This window comes from Oncorhynchus keta, chromosome 19, assembly GCF_023373465.1.
Source record: "Oncorhynchus keta strain PuntledgeMale-10-30-2019 chromosome 19, Oket_V2, whole genome shotgun sequence".
NCBI lineage: Eukaryota > Metazoa > Chordata > Actinopteri > Salmoniformes > Salmonidae > Oncorhynchus > Oncorhynchus keta.
Window position 1 is genome coordinate 78,142,230 of NC_068439.1, and position 27,082 is coordinate 78,169,311.

Consider the following 27,082-nt stretch of genomic DNA (forward strand, 5'->3'; position numbering starts at 1 on the left):
TTATTTTAGCAAAAATGTTTATTTTTAATTTACAATCTGTAGAAGCTATGAGAATAGAATGGTTCAGTACTTTTGTGAAGCCTCACAGCACAGTTGAAAAATAAATGGCAAATAGAAATCCAAAATGGATGGTGTTAAGAGATAGATGGGAGGGGTTGAATGGAGCTGAAGGGTGGGACTAATAACAAGATAACCAATGTAAAACATACAGGGTCTGTAAAATGTATATAAATTCAGGAATTTACAAATAGAAATCAAACTGGATGGACATCAGAGATAGAGGAAGTCCTAAAATATATATATATATATATATAACTACTGTAAAATAGATTGTGTCTGTAAAAAAGAATGTGGCCAACGTGTTGCTGGTGAGCCTCAGGGTCCTTGGAAATAATCAGGATGTCATCTAAATAGACAAAAACGAAGCGTCCAATCACATCCGTCAGCACGTCATTGGCTAGGTTCTGGAAAACAGCAGAGGCGTTAGTAAGACCAAAAGGCATAACCAAATATTCAAAGTGACCAAGTGGTGTGTTGAACGCAGTCTTCCACTCATTCCCCTCTCTTATGCAGACAAGGTACAAGGTATTCCGGAGGTCGAGTTTGCAGAGCTAATGAGTGGCAAGGGGTACTTGTTCTTAACAGTGATATTATTCAGCCCACGGAGGTCTATGCACGGCCTCAGTGACCATTCCTTCTTCTTCACAAAGAAAAACCCAGTACCCACCGTGGAGGAAGACCCAGGACCCACCGTCGTACGGCCGATGAGGCGGCAGCGACATGGGATGGTGCTTGCTGAACACAGGAGCTAGATCATGATACTCAGGAAGAACTGATGACAGGTCCGGAGGTTCTGGAATGAACACAGACAAGGCAGGGGAAAGGACAGAATGTAAACAATTAGAGTGACTAAATTAACTCCAAGTGGTTACCTTTACGGCGGACCAGTCAATCTGTGGGTTGTGTAGCTTTAACCATGGATGGCAAAGAACCAGGTGATAGTAAGGACAGTTGATCTTTTCATGGTGACTTCCAGAGAGACGAAGGGTGACAGGGACAGTTCTCTCACAGACACGGGCGAGGAGCTGTCCGTTGAAACCGTTGGTATCGAGGGGTGAATCGAGTGGGACAGTGTCCAGGCCCAACTGGGTAACAACACCTCGGTCCAGGAATCTCTCGTCAGCGCCCAAATTAATGAGAGCAGATTGAGGAAAAGCCTGGCTCTGCCACACAAGGTTGCCTTCAAGCAGGGGTTTGGGGGGGATAGGCAGGCGATTTGGCTCAACAGTATATTCCCCACTACTGCCGAGCCCCCCTGGACACCAACGCGTCCTTGAGGTTCTTAATGAGCACGTTCCGAAATACTCCCTGAAGGGCCTCCTCATTCCAGCCGCTCTCATCGGCAAGGGTGCGGAACTCACATGACATCTCAGCAACACTATGGGGGCCTTGACGGAGGGACAGGAGTCATTTAGTGGCATCCTTACTGCAGACAGGGTGGGCAAAGACTTTTTACATTTCCTCCGTGAATCTGGAGTAGGAGAAGCAGATGGGGGAATCTCTCCCACACTGCCGTGGCCCAGGAAAGCGCTGCTCCACGGAGGCAGCTAATCAGAAAATACATCTTGGCCCGTTCACTTGCATAAGAGTAGGGCTGTTGCTCAAATAATAGTGAACATTGTACCAAAAAGGCTCTGCAAGCTCCAGGTTGCCATCTTAATGCTCGGGAGTTGGAACAAACGGCTCCCAGAGCAGAGGAGAAGGACTTGGGACTGGTTGTGAGCTCTGGGCAAAGGTTCGGCCCTGTAGGTCAGACAGGCTCTGTGTAAACTCCTTGATGTGCTTCAGAAGGGTCTTCAGGGCTTGGTCATGTTGCCCGAGTAGGGCACCTTGGCTGACGAGGGTTTGGTGGAGAGTAGCAGAGTCTGTTGGGTTCATCTCTTTGGCCAGATCATACGTTTACGAGGAGTGGGACAGAGGAACCCAAGGGCAGACTCAGACGAGGAGACTGGGATAAAGTAACCAAGGTATTTATTGAAACACAGGGGGAGATGGGAGTGCAGGTCAGGGAAAGCTTGGGCGTGTTGCTGAAAACCGGGTGTTGAGGCTGAGGCTGGAGCGAGAGGAGTTGAGACAGGGTAAGCAGGTCCGGAGGGGAATCCAAGGTTGTAGTAGAGTGGGGAATCCAGGACAGAGTAGCAGGATGACGAGACATGGGGCTGGAAACAGGGACCAGAGTCAGAGCGGGCAGAACTGTAGCGGAGAGGAAAACAGCTTCAGGCAAGGAAAACAGGCACAACAGAATAACAGGATCTGAATAGTAACAAACGGCTAGAATCGTAGACAGACTGAGCAGAGATTACGATCTGGCAGCGTGAAAGTGGCAGGGCTGAGTATTTGTAGAGGTCTTGATTATGGAGCAGGTTGCAGCTGGTGGGGATCTGCTCTGACTCCAGCACACCTGTCTCCATCCACACAATCACACACACACACAGAAAGAGAGGGAGAGGGGGACAGTACTGGGGGAGTGGCGCCAGGTCAAGGAGACACAGGATGAGCAGTTGACGGTGTTGCAGGAGCAGATGTGACACTACCATAAAGGCCTGATTGGTGGAGTGCTGCAGAGATGGTTGTCCTTCTGGAAAGTTATACCATCTCCACAGAGGAACTCTAGAGCTCTGTCAGAGTTACCATCGGGTTCTTGGTCACCTCCCTGACCAAGGTCATTTACCCCGATTGCTCAGTTTGGCCGGGCGGCCAGCTCTAGGAACAGTATAGGTGGTTCCAAACTTCTTTCACTTAAGAATGATGGAGGCCACTGTGTTCTTTGTGGACCTTCAATCCTGCAGAAATATGTTGGTGCCGTTCCCCAGATCTGTGCCTCGACACAATCCTGTCTCCTCAACCTCATGGCTTGGTTTTTGCTCTGCACATGCACTTTGTCAATATGGGGTATTGTGATGTCATCGACACAATCCTGTCTTGGAGATCTACGGAAAATTCCTTCGACTTCATTGCATCTAACATGCACTGTCATCTGTTGGACTTTATATAGACAGGTGTATTCCTTTCCAAATCATGTCCAATCAATTGAATTTACCACAGGTGGACTCCAATTAAGGGAAGGGGTCTGATTACTTTCCGAATTTACGTCAATTAACAACAAAAAACAAATTGCAATATGACTTTTTTCTCACGGCCATTTTGACCGGCAACAGATTTATTTATTGGCTTTTCTTTTTTCTCCCAAAGCCGTCAATTGCCGGCTAACAGAAACCCTGGTAGGTACGGTCACTGTGAGGATAATGCCATCGATGCATTTATTAATGAAGCCAGTGACTGATGTGGTAAAGTCTTTGATGCCGTCTGTGGAGATTGTAAATGAGAATGTGTTCTCGGTCAACTTACCCGGGAAAATACAGATCAAATAAATGTAAAAAGTAGGTTATATCAACACAAACACACACACACACACTCTCTCTCTCTAAGCCAAAGCAGCAGTCAGAGCATCAGGCAGTCACTGGAGGAGCCACAGCCTGAAGAACCTCGGACACACTCCCTCACACTCCACAGCACAGCTGCTCAAACTTTAACAGAGAGAGATGCAGAGGACAGCTGACTATCTGCACCATTCATTTTCATAGGACACTGGAGGTAATCTTGCTCACACTCCACTTCTCCCAGGACATCAGCTGACAGACGGAGAGATCTCACTGGCATGCCCAGAGAGAAGACATCATCCTTCTACCCTTTCAATTGTAAAAGCAGATCTACAGAGAAGACATCCGACTTCAACATCTCCTCCCTGCTCTCTGCTGTAAAAGAAAATGTCACAGCTACAACTGGGGAAGTTCTTCTACTGGCCACTAGGGAAGAGAACCGCTCTGCCTCCATTGAGCGTGGGCTCTGAGAGGCTGTCTGTCACTTACAGACTGGAGGTACTGTAAACAGGTCATGCTGCTCTGAACTAGTGGAGTCACTGAACACTGAATACCTGATATGGATGAGGTGAGAGTGAATACCTTTACCTTTCTACTGGGGTCATTCTGACCTGGGTTGGGAGTGGAGTACGAGGAAGACAAAGAGAAAAAGAGACTAATACTTAGAGAGAGATTGAAAAGGAGAGGGAGAGAGAGAGGGTGGGGAAGAGGAGGGAGACATAGGAAAGGGAGAGAGGAAGAGTAGAGAGAGGGAGAAAGGAGGAGAGAAAGGAAGCAGTGAAGGCATTAAGAGAGAGAGTGGAACAGTGAGATATACAAGGAGAGAGAGAGACAGAAAGCTCACCTGGAGGAGAGGTAAAGGATTAGCTAACATCATATTGAAGAGGAGAGTGACTGTGTGGAAGTCCTTCTGGTGCTGGAGAGACACCATATCTGGGAGACGACTGAGATATCAGCTGTGAGTAGCCTGTCTTTCACATCATTTAATGACTCAGTAAATGAAACATTGAACAAGGAAATTGCTCAGCTATAGTTTGCCTGCTGCTAGTGATTGATTTAAACAGTGAAATTGCTCTGGTATAATAAAAAAGACCGATATGAGAAGAATTAGTCAATATTTGATGAGTTTATCCTGAATTAGATCGCATGATGAGGTAGATTGGCTTATACTTCTCTGTCTGATAAATATTTGATGACAATATTGCACAACTTACACTTAAAGATGTTTTTTCTTCTGAGAACCCCCCCAAATAAATTAAAAGTAAGCTATAGGTGACCTATATAATTAGAAAGATATACAATTATATTTTAAGGGTATGCCCTCCTCTCCTTTATGCAGCCTGAGTGTGCTCCTAAACGCCAAGAGCCTAAGCGTAATTTGGTGTCCACAGACACTGAGAAGCGATAGTACCGCGTCCCATTGTGACATAGTTATGTGGCTCTAAAAACCACCATTAGTGGGGGGGGACCGCACACCTCCCGAAATTCCCAACCAAAGCGCCTCCGCGTACGCGCCCTCTATTCATTTGAATGTGTTGACAGTTAGGTTTTATTTATTCACGGCAAAGAAAATAAGTGATAGACAAAACAGTACTTTTTCTTTTTCTTAACTGGTGAAAACGGTGTGCAGGTGAGGTTGGAAGCCCAAAAGGGCTGGTATGAAAACCACACCACAAATATAAGTACAAAAAATAAAAGTTTAAACAAAGCATATTAATTATAATTGTACATGATATACTCATTGTACAAGAAAACCCATGTTTGATTATGTGTGTGTGTGTGTGTGTGTGTGTGTGTGTGTGTGTGTGTGTGTGTGTGTGTGTGTGTGTGTGTGTGTGTGTGTGTGTGTGTGTGTGTGTGTGTGTGTGTGTGTGTGTGTGTGTGAGTATGAGAGCTAGGCTACATGGAGGAGATTATTGGGTAGTTTGGTTCATCAGGCTGACCCCCAGTCTTCATGGAGGAGATTATTGGGTAGTTTGGTTCATCAGGCTGACCCCCAGTCTTCATGGAGGAGATTATTGGGTAGTTTGGTTCATCAGGCTAACCCCCAGTCTTCATGGAGGAGATTATTGGGTAGTTTGGTTCATCAGGCTAACCCCCAGTCTTCATGGAGGAGATTATTGGGTAGTTTGGTTCATCAGGCTGACCCCCAGTCTTTGTGGAGGGGATTATTGGGTAGTTTGGTTCATCAGGCTAACCCCCAGTCTTCACTAGAAGATATAGAGCAATGATGAGGTTTTGGCAAAAAAAAAGTGTACCTTTATTTAACTAGGCAAGTCAGTTAAGAACAAATTCTTATTTATAATGACGGCCTACCCCGAACAAACCCTAACGCCGGTGGGCCAATTGTGCGTTGTCCTATGGGACTCCCAATCACGGCCGGTTGTGACACTGCCTGGACTCGAACAAGGGTGTGTAGTGACGCCTCTAGCACTGAGAGGCAATGCCTTAGACCACTGCGCCACTCAGGAGTACAAAGTGAAGGTAATAATTCCAAGAATATGATACCTTTGTATTTGATAGAGAATTGAGTATGTGAGGTGTGGCAGTGGGGAGGGTGAAGGTTAATGCAGTGTCTTGTGTTATATAGATGCATTTCAGAATTAATCTGGAAGAATCCATTGAAGGGTTTAGGTAAACTGTCTGAGAGGTATGAGTATTTGCAAATAAAAGTGCATAATTGGCGTACATTATTGTGGTAAATAGACAAGATGTTCCGTTTATTTAAACAAAGGTGCAGATGGAGCCAGGAAATAAGAGGAGGTGGCTAGTCTTGCAAATGTATTTTGTATGATGAGTAATTTGTGTCAGTAAGAGGTATTTGTACTGGCCCAGACAATAGTTCAGTAAACGAGATATGGGTACATTAAGCTATAGTATAAAGTTAGGAAGCAAGCCTGATGAACCAAAACACTAATCTTTCTGAAGATACCAACTGATTTTATCACTTTGCTACAGACAATTTGAATATGATCTTTCCAGGATACCTTTTCATCACTTAGAACTCAGAGGAATCTAGTGGGTGTGACTAGTATCATCACTTAGAACTCAGAGGAATCTAGTGGGTGTGACTAGTATCATCACTTAGAACTCAGAGGAATCTAGTGGGTGTGACTTGTTTCATCACTTAGAACTCAGAGGAATCTAGTGGGTGTGACTTGTTTCATCACTTAGAACTCAGAGGAATCTAGTGGGTGTGACTAGTATCATCACTTAGAACTCAGAGGAATCTAGTGGGTGTGACTAGTATCATCACTTAGAACTCAGAGGAATCTAGTGGGTGTGACTTGTTTCATCACTTAGAACTCAGAGGAATCTAGTGGGTGTGACTTGTTTCATCACTTAGAACTCAGAGGAATATAGTGGGTGTGACTTGTTTCATCACTTAGAACTCAGAGGAATCTAGTGGGTGTGACTTGTTTCATCACATTCCCACCAGACGGTGGGAGAAATAGCTAGAGCTGCTCTGGAAATTTGAAAAGTATGAAAGACAACAGTCCAATATTCTACAACGCTGCTGTGTGCACGTGCTTTGAACTCTGATAGGCGTTTAACCTGCCTCAACCTCTAACTGACAAAGGTTTAGAGAGGTGAGTTTCTAAAGAGGAACCATCTTTAAAACAATGGAGACAGACATCCAGCCACACAGAGGCATTTGGAGACTGGTTGTTAAAGACTCACTGCTCGCAGTTCATTGCAGTATTTCCCTCAGGGATTTTTTTTTCAGCAGTGTTTGCGAAGTTAGCATGTGGGGGGAGGGGTGTGTGGGAGTGGGTGTGGTCAATGGCCACGGAGACAACATTTTTGTTGTTTTAATAAAGCTAATTTCCTGCAATTCTACACATTTTGCCATGGCTTACGTCATGTTCTTATGCTATCGGAGAGACACAAACATTATAACAAAATCAATGGGAGCCCCATGCCACTGTTTTCACTTTTGAATCTTCCTGACTGTCTAGTTTTTTTTATTTAGGTGATTTGTTAGTTCTCAATGATGATCTTATTTAAAGCTGAAATATGTAACTTTTGGGTGACCTGACCAAATTCACATATAAATGTATATTATAGCTCTGTCATTCTCATTGAAAGCAAGTCTAAGAATCGGTAGATCTGTTCTATGTACTCTATTTCTATGCTTCCTGTTCTTGTTTCATTTTTTCGCGTCTTTTACTTTTGTTTTTGTACACCAGCTTCAAATAGCTGAAAATACAACATGTTTGGTTATGAAAAATATATTTCACAGCGGTTTAGATGGTACAATGATTCTCTAAACAATACCAGCTTATTTTGTCACATAAACTGAGATTAGGTGAACTATTAGAATTTTAGCAACCAGGAAATGACGGAGCGATTGCTGCATAGTGCATCTTAAAAAATAAATATTGCTCCAATATTTGTTCTACATACTTCATATCTGGTTTAAGTCGTTTTAGACTCTTCCTAGAGCTGGCCACCCGGCCAAACAGAGAAATCAGGGGAGAAGAAACTTGGTCGGGGAGGTGAACAAGAACCCGATGGTCACTCTGACAGAGCTCCAGAGGACCTCCGTGGAGATGGGAGAACCTTCAAGAAGGACAACCATCTCTGCAGCACTCGACCAATCAGGCCTTTATGGTAGAGTGGCCAGAAGGAAGCCACTCTCAGTAAAAGGCACCCTAAGCACACATCCAAGACACCGTAGAAGTCTATGACTGTCCTTGAGTGGCCCAGCCAGAGCGCGGACATGAACCCGATCGAATATCTCTGGAGAGACCTGAAGAAAGCTGTGCAGCGACACTCCCCAATAAACCTGACGGAGCTTGAGAGGATCTGCTGAGAAGAATGGGAGAAACTCCCCAAATACAGGTGTGTCAAGCTTGTAGCGTCAAACCTAAGAAGACCGGAGGCTCACCGCTGCTAAATAAACACAGAAACACAGTCATTGACGAGAGTAGCTGTTGCGACAACCTCGAATCAACCAAGAACTAGCTGTTGCGACAGCCTCAACTCAACCAAGAACTAGCTGTTGCGACAGCCTCAACTCAACCAAGAACTAGCTGTTGCGACAGCCTCAACTCAACCAAGAACTAGCTGTTGCAACAGCCTCAACTCAACCAAGAACTAGCTGTTGCGACAGCCTTCCTCAGCCAAGAACTAGCTGTTGCGACAACCTCGACTCAGCCAAGAACTAGCTGTTGCGACAACCTCGACTCAACCAAGAACTAGCTGTTGCAACAGCCTCAACTCAACCAAGAACTAGCTGTTGCGACAGCCTCGACTCCTCAGCCAAGAACTAGCTGTTGCGACAACCTCGACTCAACCAAGAACTAGCTGTTGCGACAGCCTCGACTCCTCAACCAAGAACTAGCTGTTGCGACAACCTCGACTCAACCAAGAACTAGCTGTTGCGACAGCCTTGACTCGACTAAGAACTAGCTCCTTTAGCATGGTCAACCTCAACCTGGAGTGTCCTGGTGTCTCAGTCTAAATCCTGGCACATTCAATATAATTCAGTGTAATTAGCCTAGACTAGCTCTATTTCCATCTTTTAGCAGACCAATGATCGACGTAATTGATCTGTCAACACACTGCTATTGAAGTGTAACCAAGCGTTCGTAATTACAACACTAAAAAGTAGGCTATAGGCCAACATTACTGTCGTTTGGTGGTGATTGAAATTCAGATCAATCTTGGTTAAGCAAGAGAACATGTCCTGGTAGTGATTGTCAATCTTGTTATGTCATGTGAATCATTCTTGTGAATCATCAAAGACCTAATGTAATCACGCACTCACGCACACACACACAGACAGACTCACCATGATAGATCACTGATGAATCCTCCATTAGTAGTGCTGCGGCCTGCAGGGCTTTCAATTGATCCTCAGTGTTAATGTATACAGATAGACTGATGAGGTGTCTGTGTCTGTCTGTCTGTGTGTGTCTGTCTGTGCTTCCATGCATACGGTATTACAGATGAGGCACGGTGCTAAAGATGTTAAATAGCCCAGGAACAAGTGCATTGTGGTGCGTATGAACAAACAAATCTGATAGAGATGAGGATGGACACAATTAGACTAGCACAATGACAAGTTGTTATGCGTGCACTGCATTCACAAAAACATTCTATTCAATAGAATCTAAGATCTTCGACCACACAAAGGTTCAACCTTGAAGTGGAAATTATGTCCATTTCGTCAACAATGCCAGACTCTTTCCATCCAGTTATATTCAGAATGCAATCATCATCACCACCACCACCGACTGAGTTAAGATGGCGTTTTACGTGTTTCTATTTAATTGTGTTTTTTTGTTAGTTTCTTTGCGTTATTTCTAACTTATTTATTTTTTTACTTACTTTGTACATAATGTTGCTGCTACTGTCTCTTATGACCGAAAAAAAATAATAATCTGGCCCTCAGAACTGCAATTACTCACCACGAACTGTCAGAATCCTTTTTATTCCTTCAACGAGTTCGACGAACCCGACATGAATGACATACTGCTTTCCCGGGAACAGGCCCAGATCCCCGTCATTTGCATGAAGAGAAGGCGGCGAAAAAGGGGCCGGAGGGCGGGCTGCCTTCTGGGAATTCGTATGCGATTGAATAAACCCCCACTGCCTTCCATATTGCTAGCAAATGTGCAATCTTTGGAAAATTAAATTGATGACCTAAGTGGAAGATTAAACTACAAAACAGGACATTCAAAACTGTAATATCTTATGCTTCACGGAGTCGTGGCTGAACGACGACACTATCAACATACAGCTGGCTGGTTATATGCTGTACCGGCAGGATAGAACAGTGGCGTCTGGTAAGACAAGGGGCGGCGGACTATGTATCTTTGTAAATAACAGCTGGTGCACAATATCTAAGGAAGTCTCGAGCTATTGCTCACCTGAGGTGGAGTTTCTCATGATAAGCTGGAGACCACACCATCTACCTAGAGAGTTTTCACCTGTGTTTTTCGTAGCTGTCTACATACCACCACAGACTGAGGCTAGCACTACTACCACACTCAAAGACCTGTATTCCACCATAAACAAACAGGAAAACACTCACCCAGAGGTGGCGCTCCAAGTGGCCGTGAATTTTAATGCAGGGAAACTTAAATCGGCTTTACCAAATTTCTATCAGCATGTTAAATGTGCAACCAGAGGGAAAAAAACTCCAGACCACCTTTACTCCACACACAGAGACGCATACAAAGCTCTCCCTCACCCTCCATTTGGCAAATCTGACCATAATTCTATCCTCCTGATTCCTTCTTTCAAGCAAAAATTAAAGCAGGAAGCACCAGTGACTCAATCAATAACAAAATGGTCAGATGCAGCAGATGCTAAACTACAGGACTATTTTGCTAGCACAGACTGGAATATGTTCCAGGATTCCTCCGATGACATTGAGGAGTACACCACATCAGTCATTGGCTTCATCAATTGCATCAATGGTGTTGTCCCCACAGTGACCGTACGTACATACCCCAACCAGAAGCCATGGATTACAGGCAACATCCGCACTGAGCTAAAGGCCAGAGCTGCCGCTTTCAAGGAATGGGACACTAACCTGGAAGCTTATAAGAAATCCTTCTATGCCTTCCAACGAACCATCAAACAGGCAAAGCGTCAATACAGGACTAAGATCGAATCCTACTACACCGGCTCTGATGCTCGTCGGATGTGGCAGGGCTTGCAAACACAAAGGGAAGCATAGCCGAGAGCTGCCCAGTGACACGAGCCTACCAAATGAGCTAAACTACTTCTATGCTCGCTTCGAGGCAAATAACACTGAAACATGCATGAGAGCACTAGCTGCTCTGGAAGACTGTGTGGTCACGCTCTCCGCAGCCGATGTGAGTAAGACCTTTAAACAGGTCAACATTCACAAGCCCACAGGACCAGACGGATTACCAGGACGTGTACTGCAAGCATGCGCTGATCAACTGGCAAGTGTCTTCACTGGCATGTTCAACCTCTCCCTGACCGAGTCTGTAATACCAACATGTTTTAAGCAGACCACCATAGTCCCTGTGCCCAAGAACAGTGAGGTAACCTGCCTAAATGACTACCGACCTATAGCACTCATGTATGTAGCCATGAAGTGCTTTGAAAGGCTGGTCATGGCTCACATCAACACCATCATCCCAGAAATCCTAGACCCACTCCAATTTGCATACCGCCCAAACATATCCACCGATGATTGCACTCCACACTGCCCTTTCCCACCTGGACAAAAGGAACACCTATGTGAGAATGCTATTCATTGACTACAGCTCAGCATTCAACACCATAGTGCCCTCAAAGCTCACCACTAAGCTTAGGACCCTGGGACTAAACACCTCCCTCTGTAACTGGATCCTGGACTTCCTGACGGGCCACCCCGAGGTGGTAAGGGTAGGTAACAACGTCCTTCTGTAGCTCAGTTGGTAGAGCATGGCGCTTGTAACGCCAGGGTAGTGGGTTCGATTCCCGGGACCACCCATACGTAGAATGTATGCACACATGACTGTAAGTCGCTTTGGATAAAAGCGTCTGCTAAATGGCATATATTATTATTATTATATTATTATTATATTATTAACAACACATCTGCCACACTGACCCTCAACACAGGGGCCCCTCATGGGTGCCTGCTCAGTCCCCTCCTGTACTCCCTGTTCACTTATAACTAAACAGCCAGGCATGATTCCAACACCATCATTAAGTTTGACGATGACACAACAGTGGTAGGCCTGATCACCGACAACGACGAGACAGCCTATAGGGAGGAGGTCAGAGACCTGGTCGTGTGGTACCAGGACAACAACCTCTCCCTCAACGTGATCAAGACAAAGGAGATGCTTGTGGACTTCAGGAAAAAGAGGACCGAGCACGCCCCCATTCTCATGGGGTGGAGCAGGTTGAGAGATTCCTTGGTGTCCACATCACCAACAAACTAACATGGTCCAAGCACACCAAGACAGTCGTGAAGAGGGCACGACAAAACCTATTCCCCCTCAGGAGAGGGGCATGGATCCTCAAAAGGTTCTACAGCTGCACCATCGAGAGCATCCTGACTGATTGCATCACTGCCTGGTATGGCAACTGCTCAGCCCCCGACCGCAAGGCCCTATAGAGGATAGTGTGTACGGGCCCAGTACATCCCTGGGGCAAAGCTTCCCGTCATCCAGGACCTCTATACAGTGCCTCTATACCAGGTGGTGTCAGAGGAAGGCCCTAAAATTGTCAAAAACTACAGCTACCGCAGGTCAACGGTACCGGAGTGCCAAGTCTAGGTCCAAGAGGCTTCTAAACAGTTACTAAACAGTTTCTACCCCCAAGCCATAAGACTCCTGAACATCTAATCAAATGGTTAACAGGACTTTTTGCATTGCTACTCTCTGTTGTTATCATCTATGCATAGTCACTTTAATAACTCTACCTACATGTACATATTACCTCAATTACCTCGACTATCTGGTGCCCCCACACATTGACTCTTTACCGGTACCCCCCTGTATATAGCCTCGTTATTGTTATTTTACTGCTGCTCTTTAATTACTTGTTACTTATACTTCTTATTCTTACTGCATTGTTGGTTAGGGGCTTGTAAGTCAGCCTTTAACTGTTGTATTCGGCGCATGTGACTAATACAATTTGATTTGATCATCACATGCTTTAGGTATGACTCAGGCCTCTTGTATAGGCCTACGACAGGGAATAAAACCCCAACTAAGACTTGTGTTCTGATAGTTTCACCCGCTGTACGATGTTCCACTTTAGATGACTGTGTATTGCATAAGGGCTTTGAATAGGAGAGAGAGGGTTATTTTAATGAAGGTCAAGAACTGATAAAAGTCGAGCAGTCCCCTGGTTACAGTTGATTTCACAGCAGATGTGGATGGCAGAGTTGTCCTGGGGAATTCGTTTTAAACCTCGATCTAGAAGTTCTTTCATTTTATCTTCCTATTGTGTAAGGGAACTCTCAAACTTTTTGGGTCCAAGGACCCCTTTTGTGATAGCAAATTCTTCCGGGACCCCTTTATAACTCGAGCGATATAAAAATAGCAAACAATGAGTTTTACTATGACTTTGGCAGTGCATGGCCGGACGAAGCAAGTCTCGGGCCCTTGGAAGGAACATTTTCAAGGCCCACCTCTTGGCATCGGAAAGAACATTTAGCCGTTTTCAAATTAAATTCCTGCAATTCTACACATTTTGACATTTTTGTTGTTGTTGCAGCTTTAATGCTAATATCCATTTTAATATATATATATATTTTTATATCTAGAAAGTAAAATAATATTTAAATTAAAATGAATTATAAAATGTATAATTATTAGAGCAGTAGGTCATGGACTGTACAGAGTCTGAACAGAACACTCTGAACAGAACACTCTGAACAGAACACTCTGTACAGAACACTATGTACAGAACACTATGTACAGAACACTCTGAACAGAACACTCTGTACAGAACACTCTGTACAGAATACTAGAGGGGATGCAGGTATTCAGGTGTGTGTATGTCTCACCCTCTGTCTCCCTTGAAAGTGGGAGAAGCAGTTTTGCAAAGTGATAATTGCAGTTGAGTAGACATTTTTTTATTTATTTAACCTTTATTTAACTAGGCAAGTCAGTTAAGAACATATTCTTATTTACAATGACGGCCTACCGGGGAACAATGGGTTAGACTGCCTCGTTCTGGGGCAGAACGACACATTTTCCCCTTGACAGCTCAAGGATTCAATCCGGCATCCTTTCAGTTACTGGGCCAACACTCTAACCACGAGGCTACCTGCCTCCCCTGACATTTGTAGATTGTCCCGTATGAAGTCATGCTTCTTGTCCTCGTGCTGCCAGATGCTTGATGATCAGTGTAAAGTAATTGTAAAGTCACAGTAGCATTCTTACATAGTTAAGGTAAAGATAACAGAGACTCACCTCTATTTTCCTTATTTTCCTTCCTGTGAGCTGAGCTCACAGCCAGAGAAGAATAGCTACCAGGGTTGAGGTCAATTCCCATTTCGATTCAGGATTTGACCTAAACTGAATTGAATTTAATTCCAATTCAAGCGAGCAGTGTGTCAAGAAGCAGTGCGGTTTGGCAGGGTCCTGTTTCTGAGGACGCATGGCTCTCGACCTTCGCCTCCGTACGGGAGTTTCAGCGATGGGACAAGACTGTAACTACCTATTGGATACCACGAATTTGAGGAGAAAAACGGGGAAAAGTTCAAAGTAAAAATGTCATCCTCAAGCTGGCATCCAGCTAATCAACATGTCCGTCTGTAGGAAGGTAACATGATAAGGTACATGCTGCCCTGCTTAGGCCCCTATATTCTCATTTTCCTCTTACATAAAAGAATACTGATGTTTTTTTTTTTTTTACAAACGTGTAGGCTACTTAGTGAACATAGTGAAAAGTTGTGTGCAAGCTATGAGAGTTGGAGGAGTCTGTGACCTACCGGCCTCCAGATCGTCACGATTTGTCCTGTTCTCCCGGCATAACAAACACAAGTGGATACTCCAACACAACGCCTCGGATTTACAACAGTCAGGTTAGGATACAGCATGACCACACAGCGAAAGCTGCTACAGGCACCAGTCGGGGGGGTGGGGGCATAGAGAGCGAGAGAGAGAAAGGGAGGGGGTTGGGAGAGAGGAGGAGAGACAGTGAGAAATACAAATGAGCAGAGAGAGAGAATGAGAAAACGAGAGTGCGAAAAGGGGGGCTCATTATGTGGACACAATTCCTGATTTCATGGATACACTAATTGCCCAGAAAAGCGTCTCCTAAACACATTTCCGCCCACGAAGAGTCCTCTGGAGAGCTGTGGACTGCTGCTCCTCTCTCTTCTCTACAGTGACTAATCTTTCAGTGTGGGCAAAACACGGAGAGAGGGGCCACCAGGCCAACACGTCACCACAGTAATTCTCTAGAGAGGAGAAAGGGGCCACCAGGCCACACGTCACCACAGTAATTCTCTAGAGAGGAGAGAGGGGCCACCAGGCCACATGTCACCACAGTAATTCTCTAGAGAGGAGAGAGGGGCCACCAGGCCACATGTCACCACAGTAATTCTCTAGAGAGGAGAAAGGGGCCACCAGGCCACACGTCACCACAGTAATTCTCTAGAGAGGAGAGAGGGGCCACCAGGCCACATGTCACCACAGTAATTCTCTAGAGAGGAGAGAGGGGCCACCAGGCCACATGTCACCACAGTCATTCTCTAGAGAGGAGAGAGGGGCCACCAGGCCACATGTCACCACAGTCATTCTCTAGAGAGGAGAGAGGGGCCACCAGGCCAACACGTCACCACAGTAACCCTCTGAGAGGAGAGAGGGGCCACCAGGCCAACACATCACCACAGTAACCCTCTGAGAGGAGAGAGGGGCCACCAGGCCAACACGTCACCACAGTAATTCTCTAGAGAGGAGAGAGGGGCCACCAGGCCACACGTCACCACAGTCATTCTCTAGAGAGGAGAGGGGCCACTAGGCCAGAGAGGAGAGAGGGGCCACCAGGCCACACGTCACCACAGTCATTCTCTAGAGAGGAGAGAGGGGCCACCAGGCCACACGTCACACAGTAATTCACCACCAGTCTCTAGAGAGGAGAGAGGGGGCCACCAGGCCAACACAGTAATTCTCCACCAGGCCAACACAGTCTAGAGAGGAGAGAGGGGCCACCAGGCCAACACGTCACCACAGTAACCCTCTGAGAGGAGAGAGGGGCCACCAGGCCAACACGTCACCACAGTAACCCTCTGAGAGGAGAGAGGGGCCACCAGGCCAACACAGTAATTCTCTAGAGAGGAGAGAGGGGCCACCAGGCCAACACATCACCACAGTAATTCTCTAATTCTAGAGAGGAGAGAGGGGCCACCAGGCCAACACGTCACCACAGTAATTCTCTAGAGAGGAGAGAGGGGCCACCAGGCCAACACAGTAATTCTCTAGAGAGAGAGAGAGGGCCACCAGGCCAACACAGTAATTCTCTAGAGAGGAGAGAGGGGCCATCAGGCCAACACAGTAATTCTCTAGAGAGGAGAAAGGGGCCATCAGGCCAACACAGTAATTCTCTAGAGAGGAGAGAGGGGCCATCAGGCCAACACAGTAATTCTCTAGAGAGGAGAAAGGGGCCATCAGGCCAACACAGTAATTCTCTAGAGAGGAGAGAGGGGCCACCAGGCCAACACAGTAATTCTCTAGAGAGGAGAGAGGGGCCCCCAGGCCAGGCCAACACGTCACCACAGTAGCCCTCTGAGAGGAGAGAGGGGCCACCAGGCCAACACAGTCATTCTCTAGAGAGGAGAAAGGGGCCATCAGGCCAACACAGTAATTCTCTAGAGAGGAGAGAGGGCCCCCAGGCCAACACATCACCACAGTAACCCTCTGAGAGGAGAGAGGGGCCCCCCAGGCCAACACGTCACCACAGTAACCCTCTGAGAGGAGAGAGGGGCCACCAGGCCAACACAGTAATTCTCTAGAGAGGAGAGAGGGGCCACCAGGCCAACACAGTAATTCTCTAGAGAGGAGAGAGGGGCCACCAGGCCAACACAGTAATTCTCTAGAGAGGAGAGAGGGGCCACTCAGTTCTTAATTTGTAAATAGGGATGTGCCCGAACAAAAAGTGAGTGTGAGAGGGTGGTGACCTTGGGAGCTCTGAGATACCGGAAAATGACTTTTATATTAAAACATGCATATCTTAAAGCCTAGAGTAGAGATGCATACCTTTTTTTGCAGCCTAGGGTCTGGGAGAAATTGGGCCTTTTGTAAACACATTTCATGCAATTCTATGTAATTTTACATGACTAGACACTTAAGCAGAATCTTTTTTTTTAAATATAATAGAAATGTCAGGTTACCTTGAGACTGACAAACTGAGAATGTGAGATCATTAAAATCGACCTTGTATTGAATCCGTCAATAGCCTTGGTGTGTGGAGGAGACACCTATTGAATCCATCAATAGCCTTGGTGTGTGGAGGAGACACCTATTGAATCCATCAATAGCCTTGGTGTGTGGAGGAGACACCTATTGAATCCACCAAATCCAGCCTTGGTGTGTGGAGGAGACACCTAGGAGACACCTTGAATCCATCAATAGCCTTGGTGTGTGGAGGAGACACCTATTGAATCCGTCAATAGCCTTGGTGTGTGGAGGAGACACCTCCGTCAATAGCCTTGGTGTGTGGAGGAGACACCTATTGAATCCGTCAATAGCCTTGGTGTGTGGAATCCATCAATAGCCTTGGTGTGTGGAGGAGACACCTATTGAATCCGCCTCAATAGCCTTGGTGTGTGGAGGAGACACCTATTGAATCCGTCAATAGCCTTGGTGTGTGGAGGAGACACCTATTGAATCCGTCAATAGCCTTGGTGTGTGGAGGAGACACCTATTGAATCCACCTATCAATAGCCTTGGTGTGTGGAGGAGACACCTATTGAATCCATCAATAGCCTTGGTGTGTGGAGGAGACACCTATTGAATCCATCAATAGCCGTGTGGAGGAGACAAATAGCCTTGGTGTGTGGAGGAGACACCTATTGAATCCATCAATAGCCTTGGTGTGTGGAGGAGACACCTATTGAATCCGAATAGCCTTGGTGTGTGGAGGAGACACCTATTGAATCCGTCAATAGCCTTGGTGTGTGGAGGAGACACCTATTGAATCCATCAATAGCCTTGGTGTGTGGAGGAGACACCTATTGAATCCACCAATAGCCTTGGTGTGTGGAATAGCCTTGGTGTGTGGAGGAGAATCCGTCACCACCTATTGAATCCGTCAATAGCCTTGGTGTGTGGAGGAGACACCTATTGAATCCATCAATAGCCTTGGTGTGTGGAGGAGACACCTATTGAATCCATCAATAGCCTTGGTGTGTGGAGGAGACACCTATTGAATCCATCAATAGCCTTGGTGTGTGGAGGAGACACCTATTGAATCCGTCAATAGCCTTGGTGTGTGGAGGAGACACCTATTGAATCCATCAATAGCCTTGGTGTGTGGAGGAGACACCTATTGAATCCATCAATAGCCTTGGTGTGTGGAGGAGACACCTATTGAATCCGTCAATAGCCTTGGTGTGTGGAGGAGACACCTATTGAATCCGTCAATAGCCTTGGTGTGTGGAGGAGACACCTATTGAATCCATCAATAGCCTTGGTGTGTGAATCCATCAGGGTGTGTGGAGCCACCTATTGAATCCATCAATAGCCTTGGTGTGTGGAGGAGACACCTATTGAATCCATCAATAGCCTTGGTGTGTGGAGGAGACACCTATTGAATCCATCAATAGCCTTGGTGTGTGGAGGAGACACCTATTGAATCACCTATTGAATCCAATAGCCTTGGTGTGTGGAGGAGACACCTATTGAATCCATCAATAGCCTTGGTGTGTGGAGGAGACACCTATTGAATCCATCAATAGCCTTGGTGTGTGGAGGAGACACCTATTGAATCCATCAATAGCCTTGGTGTGTGGAGGAGACACCTATTGAATCCATCAATAGCCTTGGTGTGTGGAGGAGACACCTATTGAATCCATCAATAGCCTTGGTGTGTGGAGGAGACACCTATTGAATCCATCAATAGCCTTGGTGTGTGGAGGAGACACCTATAATCCATCAATAGCCTTGGTGTGTGGAGGAGACACCTATTGAATCCATCAATAGCCTTGGTGTGTGGAGGAGACACCTATTGAATCCATCAATAGCCTTGGTGTGTGGAGGAGACCACCTATTGAATCCATCAATAGCCTTGGTGTGGAGGAGACACCTGGAGCCTTGGTGTGTGGAGACACCTATTGAATCCATCAATAGCCTTGGTGTGTGGAGGAGACACCTATTGAATCCATCAATAGCCTTGGTGTGTGGAGGAGACACCTATTGAATCCATCAATAGCCTTGGTGTGTGGAGGAGACACCTATTGAATCCATCAATAGCCTTGGTGTGTGGAATATTGAATCCATCAATAGCCTTGGTGTGTGGAGGAGACACCTATTGAATCCATCAATAGCCTTGGTGTGTGGAGGAGACACCTATTGAATCCATCAATAGCCTTGGTGTGTGGAGGAGACACCTATTGAATCCATCAATAGCCTTGGTGTGTGGAGGAGACACCTATTGAATCCGTCAATAGCCTTGGTGTGTGGAGGAGACACCTATTGAATCCATCAATAGCCTTGGTGTGTGGAGGAGACACCTATTGAATCCATCAATAGCCTTGGTGTGTGGAGGAGACACCTATTGTACAATTTGAAGAGGAAATTACAGTCCAAAAAATCTTTACAGTTTCAATGACTCACCCAGTGATGCGCAGCTCACTCACCGGCGATGGCCGATGTGCTGGTGCCAAAAGACCATCTCTATCGCTTTCATTTGTAAAAAACAATACTGTTCGCTCAATCGGGCTATTTCGAAATTGATCAAATATTTTCGTAGCCTAAAGACAAGTATTTTTGTTTCAGTAGGAGACATTTGCTTTCCAACCTGTGCTATCCCAACGATTGTATTTGAAATCTTGAAAAAGGCCTTTTTTTTTGGCTGCATTCTGTTCACTGATAGATTTCCCACGCGTTCTCGACTGTAGGCATGCCTTGTGATTGGACTACACACAATCCACAGCTAGGCTATTTAAAAAGAAGGAAAAAAAGCTATTGATCCTCTGTGGCTAAATTATAAGCTACTCCTGGGGTAGTATTATGAATTATTTCATTTATTTCTGAAAATAAATATAACTCTATAACTTTGGCAAATGTATTTTAATTTATCAGTGGTGCTGCATCCCCACTAAGACCCCTTCCATGGCTATGATTCTATTAGGAAATAAATGATAAAGTACAACTATGGAGAGATGAGAGTTGCAGGCTCGTCACTATCAGAGCAGAGAGAGGGAAAGAGATCACAGAAAGTGAATCTCATTCTTGTTCTGTGAGAGATACAGGCACACAGCAACAGCAACTGGTCTCTAGGCTACAGTGTTGTGTAAACCATAAACCTGGGCAGGGCCCAAACCAAATAAGTTCTTAGAATAACAGGCACTGGCAGAACATCTACGTTTTCACATTAGGCTAACCTTTTTTTTAGGGGGCAGGAGAATTACAGAGGAGGCAACTTGAATTATGAATTTACATTGCAAACAGTGGAAATGATGTTTCACACCACGAGAGGTACTGGATCCTGGGAAATAGGTTCTGGAACGAAACAGTCCATAAAACTGAGAGGTGACGAATCCTGTTCCAGCAGGATCCATTTCAAATTAAGCACTGGGGCCACCAAGCCACATCACCACAGTAACCCTCTGACACTGAGAGGGGCAGGGAGATAGAGGGGGAGAGAGGGTCAGGGAGATAGAGGGGGCGAGAGGGGCAGGGAAATAGAGGGGGAGAGAGGGGCAGGGAGATAGAGGGGGAGAGAGGGTCAGGGAGATAGAAGGGGAGAGAGGGGCAGGGCGATAGAAGGGGAGAGAGGGGCAGGGAGATAGAGGGGGAGAGAGGGTCAGGGAGATAGAGGGGGCGAGAGGGGCAGGGAAATAGAGGGGGAGAGAGGGGCAGGGAGATAGAGGGGGAGAGAGGGGCAGGGAGATAGAAGGGGAGAGAGGGGCAGGGCGATAGAGGGGGCGAGAGGGGCAGGGAGATAGAGGAGGAGAGAGGGTCAGGGAGATAGAGGAGGAGAGAGGGTCAGGGAGATAGAGAGGTGAGAGGGGCAGGGAGATAGAGGAGGAGAGAGGGTCAGGGAGACAGAGGGGGAGAGAGGGGCAGGGAGACAGAGGGGGAGAGAGGGGCAGGGCGATAGAGGGGGAGAGAGGGGCAGGGAGACAGAGGGGGAGAGAGGGGGAGAGAGGGGCAGGGCGATAGATGGGGAGAGAGGGGCAGGGCGATAGAGGGGGAGCGAGGGGCAGGGCGATAGAGGGGGAGAGAGGGGCAGGGCGATAGAGGGAGAGAAAGGCAAATTGAACAAGGTAGAAATGATAGAGATATGCTGGGGTAGAAGGAGGGAGCGGGAGGTAGAGAAAGAGATTGTGTTATAAAATCACTTAATTAAGTCAACCTAACGTTCATGTCCTCCACACAGAGGCCTTATCAGAGCATTGCTCCAGCCCTAGTACCTCTCTCTCTAACCCTAAATGTTTAGTATTCTAGGTTGAGGGAGAGATGTTTTATGTTCAACCAGGCAGGCTTGAGATAAGGATCTCTTCCTAATAAAAGGTCTTAGTTAACCAGCTATGAGTTAGTAAAAAAAAGGTTTCAGGTTTGCTAACAGAGGTCAATAACGGCTTTGTAATTTACATGATGTGTAAGTATACTTTCAACAGAGTATACTCTTTCACCCCTAAATAAAAGGATACATATGTAATGTTGTGCAACTGCTGTGTGCTACTTGTGACCTCAGGGAGTTGAATTAGGCTGTTCAGGCTACTCTACGTCGGTGAAGCACTGCTTCTCTAAATAGGGCCAGCACTTAGAATTGGGGAGCAATGGCCAACGGCCATCTTATATAGTATGCCTACCTCTCATTCTTCAAGCATGAGCCAATCTAGTGCTGTTACGAAGGAATATGATATGTCTTTCCAAGGCAAAACAAGAACATGTCTAGCTAAGTGTCTGGCACATTTACTCGGTTCTGGATAGGCTACATAAAGGACAGAGAAAGACATGTCTTCTGATACTATCACAGGTTGTAAGACGAGCCTAACTGATACTATCACAGGTTGTAAGACGAGCCTAACTGATACTATCACAGGTTGTAAGACGAGCCTAACTGATACTATCACAGGTTGTAAGACGAGCCTAACTGATACTATCACAGGTTGTAAGACGAGCCTAACTGATACTATCACAGGTTGTAAGACGAGCCTAACTGATACTATCACAGGTTGTAAGACGAGCCTAACTGATACTATCACAGGTTGTAAGACGAGCCTAACTGATAGGCGGGACTGACAGCACTGTTCATCAAAGCTTCAGCTTTAAGCTCAAGCATATTCTGAATGACCTTCTCAGTCAGGACAGAGCTGAATCTGTTGTCAGGACCACACTGGTTAGGGCATTTAAAAGGAAAACGTCAAGCATTCCTTACCGACATTAGACCCCCCCCCCCAACCAACAATTTTTTTTTTTTTTTTTTTTTACAAAGTCTGATGACTGAGATTAGGATCTGTACTTATTTCATAATTATAATTATGTTTTTTTGATCAGAATAAGTACCCCATTCTGAGTGCAGGGTAGTCTAGTGGTTAGAGCGTTGGACTAGTAACCAAAAGGTTTCATGTTCAAACCCCCGAGCTGACAATCCCCTCTATCGCCCTGCCCCTTTAATCTGTCGTTCTGCCCCTGAACAGGCAGTTAACCCACTGTTCCTCGGCCGTCATTGAAAATAAGAATTTGTTCTTAACTGACTTGCCGAGTTAAATAAAGGTAAAATAAAAATATAAGCAAATGAAACTAGTTTGTATGATTTATGGACAAACTACAGCAACATATTTATTGTTTAAGTTTTTTTTTAATCATTTTTTCTCAAGTAAAAATGGTATAAAATGACCTGAGAATTTTGGAGTGAAAATGTACAAAATTCAGGCAAAAATGTCAAATGTATTTAAAGTAAGATACTTTGCCAAAAACTTGACATATTGGTCTTCAGATTGATAGTTGATTTTTGCAGATGCATCATGGTTTTGTAACTCAATCTGCAATAGACATGTTTAAAACTACACTGAACAAAAATATAAACGCAACATGTAACAATTTCAAAGATTTGACTGTCTTTTTTGGAATTCTCTCAAGCTTCCAGTTGGCTGTCTACAACTTTTTCCATATGTGAAAATTATGTTGAACGAGAGCAATTGATATTGATGAAATGTGTAAAAAAAACTAACTCAATATGTTTACATCCTTGCGGAGGTGAGAAGTGTCCCACACTGGCCAATCGGCATGCGCTGTGCATAGCAACACCAACAACATTACACACATGACTTCCAATGACGCGTGTTTCACTTGAAAACGTGATCGATAACTAGCCAATTTTAGTTCAAAGACCTTCCGGAGATGTTCAACATGTCAGCTAAGCTAGCTAATAAACAAATTATCGATATCGCAACAACAACAGCTATTTGACTGTGATACGTTTTGCCAGCTCCTCACCCTTCCAAATGTGGCAGGTGACCCGCCGCACACCTCCGCCTTGATAATGGTCCCTTTGCCCCTTCCGTTCCATATTGTCCGTCTTCCCCGGACCCTGTGTTCACCACTCGAGGCCCCGCTGTCACCACCACCCCGGGTCATTGTTTCCGCCTGACAATGATTCATCATTGAATGACTTCAAAATTACAAGATATGAAAAACATGAATGACAAATTGTTTAAATAATTATAAACCAAATAGAAAACTTCAGTGATTAACATTTATCAAACAACAAATTACATATGATTTTTTAAATTGTTTATTTACAATTTAATTCAAAAAGCCTAAACTGATTTTTGAAAGATACACCAATATATAGATAGTGTGTCTTATCCTTGTTTTTTTCCCGTTTCTTTCAGGGGAGCCAACGGTAAATAATAATGGAGCCACAGAGAGACATTTCCCTATCTATCGCTTCACTGTAACATAAAGAGACAACCACTCAAAATGGACGTCAAGGACCTCCAGATCCAAAACTCCACGTTCGAAAGCAACACATCAGACATTCAGCCCATCCCACACAACCTATGGGAGGTCATCACCATAGGAACCGTATCAGCCATCGTCAGCCTGATAACAGTCGTAGGCAATGTTCTTGTGATGCTGTCGTTCAAGGTCAACAGTCAACTAAAGACAGTCAACAACTACTACCTTCTCAGCTTAGCTTTCGCTGACCTCATAATAGGAGTTCTGTCCATGAACTTATACACCTCATACATTCTAATGGGCTATTGGTCCTTAGGGAACCTAGCCTGTGACCTCTGGTTAGCCATGGATTACGTGGCCAGTAATGCCTCCGTTATGAACTTGTTAGTCATCAGTTTCGACAGGTACTTCTCCATCACAAGGCCGTTGACCTATAGGGCCAAGAGGACGCCGAAGAGGGCGGCTATTATGATTGGTCTAGCGTGGCTAGTGTCGTTTGTCCTCTGGGCGCCGCCTATCCTGTGCTGGCAGTACTTTGTCGGAGGTCGGACGGTCCCGGCAGACCAGTGCCAGATCCAGTTCTTCTCCGAGCCGGTGATCACGTTCGGCACCGCCATCGCTGCCTTCTATATCCCTGTCTCCATCATGACATTCCTCTACTGTAAGATCTACAAGGAGACAGAGAAACGCACCAAGGACCTGGCTGAGCTGCAGGGCCTCACCACATCTGGTCCCCCAGAGACTGTTAATAAACCCCAGAAAACAGTTCTGTTACAGTCCTGTTTCAGCTCCAGCAACGACAGGAGGGACAGAAGGAACCAGGCCTCGTGGTCCTCGTCCAATCAGAGTAACGTCACCAAGACCACGACCCGGTCGGACGAGTTGGCCTGGGCCCGGGCCGACCAGGTCATATCCTTCAACAGCTACACCTCATCTGACGAGGAGACTCATCATCCTGTTTCCGCTGCAACTTCCCAGGGGTCGTCCAAAGGTCAAGGTCAGACTGAAAACGGACAGGTGCCCGCTGGTTATGGTGATGATGAAGAAAGCGAGTACTTTCCGACCGCCACCCCACCTCCGAAAAAACCCAACAAGAAGGGCATCTCCTACAAGTTCAAACCGGTCTCGAAGGATATCAGCAGCCCTCAGAATGACAAAAAACCCAACACAGACCCTAAAACAGCGCCTCCATGTCTCTCTGAGTCTGACCAGACAGGAGGACAGAACCAACACCAGAACTCCTGTCCATCATCCTCAACCACCACCAAGCCCATGGACCCCGTCCTGAAGAGCCAGATCACCAAGAGGAAGAGGATGGTCCTCATCAAGGAGAAGAAAGCTGCCCAGACCCTCAGTGCCATCCTCCTGGCCTTCATCCTAACATGGACTCCGTACAACATCATGGTGCTCATCTCCACCTTCTGTTCTGACTGTATCCCTGTGTCTCTCTGGCACCTGGGCTACTGGCTCTGCTATGTCAACAGCACCATCAACCCCATGTGTTATGCGTTGTGTAACAAGACTTTTCAGAAGACCTTTAAGATGCTGTTGATGTGTCAGTGGAGGAAGAAGAGAGGGGAGGATAAGCTGTACTGGTGCGGACAGAACCCGGCCATCAACAGCAAGATGACATGATGTGGTGTGGAATAGAGTATATACAGTGCCTTGCGAAAGTATTTGGCCCCCTTGAACTTTGCGACCTTTTGCCACATTTCAGGCTTCAAACATAAAGATATAAAACTGTATTTTTTTTGTGAAGAATCAACAACAAGTGGGACACAATCATGAAGTGGAACGACATTTATTTGATATTTCAAACTTTTTTAACAAATCAAAAACTGAAAAATTGGGCGTGCAAAATTATTCAGCCCCTTTACTTTCAGTGCAGCAAACTCTCTCTAGAAGTTCAGTGAGGATTTCTGAATGATCCAATGTTGACCTAAATGACTAATGATGATAAATACAATCCACCTGTGTGTAATCAAGTCTCCGTATAAATGCACCTGCACTGTGATAGTCTCAGAGGTCCGTTAAAAGCGCAGAGAGCATCATGAAGAACAAGGAACACACCAGGCAGGTCCGAGATACTGTTGTGAAGAAGTTTAAAGACGGATTTGGATACAAAAAGATTTCCCAAGCTTTAAACATCCCAAGGAGCACTGTGCAAGCGATAATATTGAAATGGAAGGAGTATCAGACCACTGCAAATCTACCAAGACCTGGCCATCCCTCTAAACTTTCAGCTCATATAAGGAGAAGACTGATCAGAGATGCAGCCAAGAGGCCAATGATCACTCTGGATGAACTGCAGAGATCTACAGCTGAGGTGGGAGACTCTGTCCATAGGACAACAATCAGTCGTATATTGCACAAATCTGGCCTTTATGGAAGAGTGGCAAGAAGAAAGCCATTTATTAAAGATATCCATAACAAGTGTCGTTTAAAGTTTGCCACAAGCCACCTGGGAGACACACCAAACATGTGGAAGAAGGTGCTCTGGTCAGATGAAACCAAAATTTAACTTTTCGGCAACAATGCAAAACGTTATGTTTGGCGTAAAAGCAACACAGCTCATCACCCTGAACACACCATCCCCACTGTCAAACATGGTGGTCGCAGCATCATGGTTTGGGCCTGCTTTTCTTCAGCAGGGACAGGGAAGATGGTTAAAATTGATGGGAAGATGGATGGAGCCAAATACAGGACCATTCTGGAAGAAAACCTGATGGAGTCTGCAAAAGACCTGAGACTGGGACGGAGACTTGTCTTCCAACAAGACAATGATCCAAAACATAAAGCAAAATCTACAATGGAATGGTTCAAAAATAAACATAGAATGGCCAAGTCAATGTCCAGACCTGAATCCAATCGAGAATCTGTGGATAGAACTGAAAACTGCTGTTCACAAATGCTCTCCATCCAACCTCACTGAGCTCGAGCTGTTTTGCAAGGAGGAATGGGAAAAAATGTCAGTCTCTCGATGTGCAAAACTGATAGAGACATACCCCAAGCGACTTACAGCTGTAATCGCAGCAAAAGGTGGCGCTACAAAGTATTAACTTAAGGGGGCTGAAT

At 45.7% G+C, this 27,082-nt stretch overlaps 1 protein-coding gene and 1 long non-coding RNA gene across 2 annotated transcripts; one reads left to right on the forward strand and one right to left on the reverse strand.

Moving 5' to 3' along the window:
* LOC118374786 (uncharacterized) lies at positions 1-23,692 on the reverse strand. Its single transcript, XR_004823673.2, has 3 exons — positions 23,543-23,692; positions 728-853; positions 1-464 (listed from the first exon to the last, which is right to left on the reverse strand). It is a non-coding gene; the product is annotated as an uncharacterized LOC118374786 (long non-coding RNA).
* A 474-nt stretch (positions 23,693-24,166) lies between these two features.
* On the forward strand, positions 24,167-25,780 carry LOC118374788 (muscarinic acetylcholine receptor M5-like). The gene has a single exon (XM_035761274.2). It carries the CDS (start codon positions 24,182-24,184, stop codon positions 25,640-25,642), a length of 1,461 nt encoding a protein of 486 aa, XP_035617167.1. The 5' UTR covers positions 24,167-24,181; the 3' UTR covers positions 25,643-25,780.
* Positions 25,781-27,082: the final 1,302 nt, after the last annotated feature.